This window comes from Nerophis lumbriciformis, linkage group LG28 (assembly GCF_033978685.3).
Source record: "Nerophis lumbriciformis linkage group LG28, RoL_Nlum_v2.1, whole genome shotgun sequence".
Taxonomy (NCBI): Eukaryota; Metazoa; Chordata; class Actinopteri; order Syngnathiformes; family Syngnathidae; genus Nerophis; species Nerophis lumbriciformis.
In genome coordinates this window covers 9835567-9843066 of record NC_084575.2, presented here as the reverse complement: position 1 = coordinate 9843066, position 7500 = coordinate 9835567, and the positions used below count along the sequence as shown (strand labels likewise).

Genomic DNA, 7500 nt, shown 5'->3' with positions numbered 1-7500 from the left:
ATCTTTAACAATGTGTGTTCTACCTGCTACATGGCTTATCTGTGTACATCTATTCATAGTTTTGTTTTTAGTACTATTATTACTATTGCTTTTTAGTGTTATTATTACTTACTAATTATTGTATTTTTCTTAAAGCACAGACCTGTATTGGCAACCTTACATCATGAAGCATTTAATATAATGTCAATAAAAGCTTATTTTTTAATTATATTCTGATCTAATCCTTGATTATGGCAGACTATATGTAATATGGAAAATTTTAATTTGTCTTTGAGTGCAACAAGAAAAGCCCAATGTGTTTAATGCCCTTTAATTTATATTTTAATTTTCTAAAATTGTTCTTTAAATGCAATAGGAAACACGTGTTTATTGTATTGCAAGATTTGCTGTTAAAATAAAGCCAATATTGACCTTTTTTGTAGTTCCCTTTATTTTGAAAAGTATCGATATACATTTTGGTATCGGCACCGGTACTGAATTATTGGTATTGGGACAACCCTGGTATAGTCATTGATTAAGAATACTGCCTTTTACCTAGGAAAAACTCAAATACTTTAATTTGTATAGCAAATATATTTTTTGGAATACAAAATTTGTTAAAAACCTTTTCCAAGTAAGTCACGGGTTACAAAAGCTTAAGCTTAAAACCTGTATTTGCAAACATTTATTTATATATATATATATATATATATATATGTCTTAATAAGGTTATCCAAAAAATAGTGCTCGATACCGTAGTAGAGCGCAATATATGCATGTGTGGGAAAAAAATCACAAGACTATTTCATCTCTACAGGCCTGTTTCATGAGGGGGGGTACCCTCAATCGTCAGGAGATTTTAATGGGAGCATTCGCATACCATGGTTTATATAGGGCACAGAGTGGGTGGGTACAGGCTGGCCTAGGGGCGTGGTGATTGGCTCATGTGTTACCTAGGAGGTGTTTCCGTCTATGGCGGCATGTTGTTACAATTTCGCTGCGCTTGTTGAGGGATGGCAGGTCTGGACGGTAGATAATAAACAGTTTCTCTTTCAAGCATAGGTTGCATCTTTTATTACCACTATTGTAAGGTGTGCTGGATGCAAGAATTTGCCATGTTATTGAATATTCAACATTATTGTCTTTGAGGTCCCAAATGTGTTTGCTGAGTTCTGTGGTATTTCGCAGGTTTTTGTTCCTGAAAGAAGCCTTGTGGTTGTTCCATCTGGTTTTGAATTCACCCTCGGTTAATCCTACATATGTGTCGGATGTGTTAATGTCCTTGCGTATTACCTTAGATTGGTAGACAACTGATGTTTGTAAGCATCCCCCGTTGAGGGGGCAATCAGGTTTCTTTCGACAGTTACATGCTTTGTTGGTTTTGGAGTCGTTCTGACTGGGGGTCGACGGCTCATTTGCAATTGTTTTGTTGTGGTTTGAGATGATTTGTCGTATATTGTTCATGCAGCTGTAGCTCAATTTGATGTTGTTCTTGTTGAATACTTTTCTTAGGTTGTTGTCTTTGGGAAAGTGTTTGTCAATCAGGTTGAGGAATTTGTGTCCAATGTTCGTTGAGACGTTTTTGCTGTATGGGGGGTTGTACCAGATGATGCCGTTTCGTTTTCTGTTCTTTTTTGGCTGGTTTCCTGGCGTGGGTTCATAGGTGAGGGTGAAATTGTATCCGCTTTCATCAAGGGCTTTTTGGTACGGGGGGGTTGCTTGGTCAAATTCAGCTTTGCTAGATAGCCTTTTATTGATTCCGGTAGGTATTCTTTTCGTGGTGGTGGGTGGGTGGTTGCTGTCATGGTGCACGTATTGGAGTGTTGTGTTGGGTTTCGTGAATGGTTGGTAGCTGTTATTTCTCAGGTTGAAAGTGACGTCAAGGAAGTTGACGGTTTGCTTGTTGGCTTCAATCGTGATCCGTAGGCCGTTCTCTTTGAAAATTTGGCATATGCGCTTCTTGGTATTCTCGCTGCTCCTTGGCGAGGCGCGACACACATATATATATATATATATATATATATATATATATTTATATATATATATTATATATTTATATATATGTATATATATATATATTGTTCACAAAAATCACAGAATGTTAATCAATTTAACAAAAGATAATAGAACAACTCTCGCCAGCTTTGCAATACTCAGGACATAAATTGACCAAGCAATTAAGAATACATACAAATACAATACTTGAAAGGGGAAAAAAAGCAATATAATCCCGAAAAAAGGAAAACCAAAAACTAATAAAATCAACGGTATCAATAATAATACTAATATCGATAATATCAGTAATAGCTGTTTTTAATCAAACAATTGATTCGCAAAAATAATAATAAATTAGCAAAACATTGTGTGTGTGTGTGTGTGTGTGTGTGTGTGTGTGTGTGTGTGTGTGTGTGTGTGTGTGTGTGTGTGTGTGTGTGTGTGTGTGTGTGTGTGTGTCAGCCCCATGTCAGACTGATTACAAAATAAATAATAATCACATAAACTGCAAAGGAAGGAACTGATGACATATACATTTACCTCACTCCATGTTGCACACCAAGGACGTGTGCGTCTGTTCCCGGATGCATGCATTTGAGTCGCTCTGATGTTAGTTTTCCTGACGAAATAAACCAAAATCAGAATCAGAATATAATAAGTCTAATTATACTTCTAAACATACTCCAGCTCATAAACTTACAATAAAACATTTTGAAAAAGTAGAATTTCGGGGCAATTTTGCCGCCGAATTTGATGCACTCTGATGTATACATTCATGTAGTGTTTGTGACCAGCACGCTGTCTAACATGCTCCCAATACGCTCCCGTTTGGAAACAATTAGGTGTGTAAATAAACATTTATAGAATCTTACTGTGTAAATAACTCATTTCGCAATGTCAATATCTGTAGCTTATAGTCTGGTGCGGCCAATACATGGAACAAATATTATTTTTTCTTCAAAAATTTGATAAATGGTGGCACGTACAAAAAAGGTGCAATTTTGAAGCAAAGTCATGTCAGGCACAGTGTATTAATTCACTGTTACTGAGAGTGCGATATACCACATTTCCCATTTGTATGTATGCTTGCTTACCTCGCACAGAGAAACTGTTCATTGGTATCCAGCCTTCCCGGCTAACCTTTACTTTCCATTCGCAGCTCCAGACTTGTGTGGAACATGGCGCCCTATAGTCAAATGAGGGGCTTTTGGCCAATCATTTAGGAGATCGTTTGAAACCGAGTTGTCCATACTCTCCCTATACACGATTCTGAACTGACTGCCACATTACTGCCTCCTGTGGTAGAAAAGTGTATTACAACCAACTACAGCTGAGAAACGGATGTTTAAAAGTGTGCTTCTACAGTCACACTTTCATCTTCTTGACAATTTTAACATTTGCTGGTCACGTCCCTTTGTGTCTCCAGTTGCTGTACTCCTGAAGAATGACTACTTTGTCCGAGGCGCTGGGCTTCCAGGCCGCTTTAAGGCGGAGAAGATTGAGTTCCACTGGGGGCAAAGTAATGCATCAGCCGGCTCAGAGCACAGCGTCAACGGCAGAAGGTTTCCTGTGGAGGTTAGACATATTGGCAACATACTGGCCATGACAAACATGACTAAATTGTGTATATATATATATATATATATATATGTGTATGTATGTATGTATGTATATGTATGCGTGTGTGTGTGTGTTTATATATATGTATATATATATATATATATATATATATATATATATACAGGTAAAAGCCAGTAAATTAGAATATTTTGAAAAACTTGATTTATTTCAGTAATTGCATTCAAAAGGTGTAACTTGTACATTATATTTATTCATTGCACACAGACTGATGCATTCAAATGTTTATTTCATTTAATTTTGATGATTTGAAGTGGCAACAAATGAAAATCCAAAATTCCGTGTGTCACAAAATTAGAATATTACTTAAGGCTAATACAAAAAAGGGATTTTTAGAAATGTTGGCCAACTGAAAAGTATGAAAATGAAAAATATGAGCATGTACAATACTCAATACTTGGTTGGAGCTCCTTTTGCCTCAATTACTGCGTTAATGCGGCGTGGCATGGAGTCGATGAGTTTCTGGCACTGCTCAGGTGTTATGAGAGCCCAGGTTGCTCTGATAGTGGCCTTCAACTCTTCTGCGTTTTTGGGTCTGGCATTCTGCATCTTCCTTTTCACAATACCCCACAGATTTTCTATGGGGCTAAGGTCAGGGGAGTTGGCGGGCCAATTTAGAACAGAAATACCATGGTCCGTAAACCAGGCACGGGTAGATTTTGCGCTGTGTGCAGGCGCCAAGTCCTGTTGGAACTTGAAATCTCCATCTCCATAGAGCAGGTCAGCAGCAGGAAGCATGAAGTGCTCTAAAACTTGCTGGTAGACGGCTGCGTTGACCCTGGATCTCAGGAAACAGAGTGGACCGACACCAGCAGATGACATGGCACCCCAAACCATCACTGATGGTGGAAACTTTACCCTAGACTTCAGGCAACGTGGATCCTGTGCCTCTCCTGTCTTCCTCCAGACTCTGGGACCTCGATTTCCAAAGGAAATGCAAAATTTGCATGGTTGGGTGATGGTTTGGGGTGCCATGTCATCTGCTGGTGTCGGTCCACTCTGTTTCCTGAGATCCAGGGTCAACGCAGCTGTCTACCAGCAAGTTTTAGAGCACTTCATGCTTCCTGCTGCTGACCTGCTCTATGGAGATGGAGATTTCAAGTTCCAACAGGACTTGGCGCCTGCACACAGCGCAAAATCTACCCGTGCCTGGTTTACGGACCATGGTATTTCTGTTCTAAATTGGCCCGCCAACTCCCCTGACCTTAGCCCCATAGAAAATCTGTGGGGTATTGTGAAAAGGAAGATGCAGAATGCCAGACCCAAAAACGCAGAAGAGTTGAAGGCCACTATCAGAGCAACCTGGGCTCTCATAACACCTGAGCAGTGCCAGAAACTCATCGACTCCATGCCACGCCGCATTAACGCAGTAATTGAGGCAAAAGGAGCTCCAACCAAGTATTGAGTATTGTACATGCTCATATTTTTCATTTTCATACTTTTCAGTTGGCCAACATTTCTAAAAATCCCTTTTTTGTATTAGCCTTACACAATATTCAAATTTTGTGACACACGGAATTTTGGATTTTCATTTGTTGCCACTTCAAATCATCAAAATTAAATGAAATAAACATTTGAATGCATCAGTCTGTGTGCAATGAATAAATATAATGTACAAGTTACACCTTTTGAATGCAATTACTGAAATAAATCAAGTTTTTCTAAATATTCTAATTTACTGGCTTTTACCTGTGTGTGTGTGTGTGTATATATATATATATATATATATATATATATATATATATATATACATATACCAGTGTTTCCCACAGGACAGGCATCTATTTGTGGTGGTGTGGTCGGCGGGCTGGCGGGGGGGGGGGATGGCGGCGGCAGCGGCGATGACCAAGAAGAACGCGGAGTTGGAATATAATTACAACATTTTATGTACATATTTATATACAGATTTGAACAATTAGTGATTCACTGAAATATATTTATTAATTGTGGTTCTTACAAAAAATATATCTTATAAAATATAAAAGCTAAAATGTCTCTTAAAGCTCTGCCCCTTTAATTAGTGAATACTAAATAATTTAACTTTAGCCTACTACTACAACCATATTATTTACCAGCAACATGAAGTGAAACAGATACAGAGGTGTCCTGCCACAGTCAGTCAACCTCCTCCTCCTCCTCCTCCTGCTGCTGCTGCTGAACAGGTCGCACCTGTGGTCCGAACTGTAGGCCTACCTCCTCTCCAAGTCGAGCCCTTTTCGGCCGTTGAAAATATTTTTCTATACTCATCTGTGTGAAGGAGTGAACATCCAACATTAGAATTTATTACTAACGAGCAGAAGCGCTCTATGTACAGTGCCGTCTAACCTTAAGCGGCAGCAGCTCAACACATGCAGGGTTCAACGTTAAGGTTTTTTTTCTACTTGCCTGACTTCTCAAATCTACTTGCCCCAATATTTGTACTTGTCCTGCCTAGGTTTTTTTCTGGCTGTGTAGTGCTCATGGCTTATATCTTAATAGAATCCTTCCCGTTGACTATTTACAACACTACACAGTATTTATTATTATTATAATTATTATTATCTATAATTGCATTTAAATGGCATTGCATACATGTAAAATTAAATGCTATTTCACATTATTTGACCAGTAGCAGTTACACTCATCTGAACAGGTCAGCCACCTGTTTAAAGCCCAATCACAGTTGAAATCTTGAAATGAATGGTCTTTAATGGCCAAAACATTAACCTGGACAACATTTTAACAGCTGGTTGGCTCAGATTTTATTCTTTTCATTGCATTCACATGCTGCAGTGGACTGTGGACAATTTAGCTTCAGTCCATGTGTGTTTATTGACAACATGGTTATAACCTGGACACGTTAGCTCGTCGGTATTGTAACACGTGACTGTTACTACGAGCGTCTGCCCCGGGCCACGAGTCAAACAGCGGCGGTGTTAATGAAGCAGCGTCAGGCTGCTCACCGTCAGTGAAACGCTCGGTGAAATCACGGATTAACGTTAAATATATGACGAGCCGCGAGCGATGCAGCTATAACCTATCTACTAGTGATGGGTTGATGAGGCGTCATGAAGCGTTTTGACACATTGCAAAACTGTATTGATACTGTGTCGATACTGTGTCACTAAATACTGACATCTGCTGGACATTAAAAATCCCTACAGGCAACCTATGGACCGACTCAACTGACACTGATTTTATGACCTAGTACAGTGGTTCTCAAATGGGGGTACGTGAACCCCTGGGGGTACTTGAAGGTATGCCAAGGGGTACGTGAGATTTTTAAAAAATATTCTAAAAATAGCAACAATTCAAAAATCCTTTATATATTTATTGAATAATACTTCAACAAAATATGAATGTAAGTTCACAAACTCAGTGAAGCACAAGCTCAGATTTGTCACTAAAATGTCTGTCAAAAAGAACTGTGAAAAGAAATGTAACTATGCAATATTCAGTGTTGACAGCTAGATTTTTTGTGGACATGTTCCATAAATATTGATGTTAAAGATTTATTTTTTTTGTGAAGAAATGTTTAGAATTAAGTTGATGAATCCAGATGGATCTCTATTACAATCCCCAAAGAGGGCACTTTAAGTTGATTATTACTTCTAGGTGTAGAAATCTTTATTTATAATTGAATCACTTGTTTATTTTTCAACAAGATTTTAGTTATTTTTATATCTTTTTTTTCCAAATAGTTCAAGAAAGACCACTACAAATGAGCAATATTTTGCACTGTTATACAATTTAATAAATCAGAAACTGATGACATAGTGCTGAATTTTACTTCTTTATCTTTTTTTTTTTCAACCAAAAATGCTTTGCTCTGATTAGGGGGTACTTGAATTTAAAAAAAAATCACAGGGGGTACATTGCTGAAAAAAGGTTGAGAACCACTGACCTAGT

At 38.2% G+C, this 7500-nt stretch overlaps 1 protein-coding gene across 2 annotated transcripts in view; it reads left to right on the top strand.

Moving 5' to 3' along the window:
* LOC133570836 (receptor-type tyrosine-protein phosphatase gamma-like) overlaps positions 1 to 7500 on the top strand; it is a 519637-nt gene that overhangs the window by 298455 nt on the left and 213682 nt on the right. For both annotated transcript variants that reach the window (XM_061923573.1, XM_061923574.1), the window contains exon 4: positions 3401 to 3549. In XM_061923573.1, coding sequence (XP_061779557.1) covers positions 3401 to 3549 — 149 coding nt within the window. The remainder of the gene's footprint in view (positions 1 to 3400; positions 3550 to 7500) is intronic.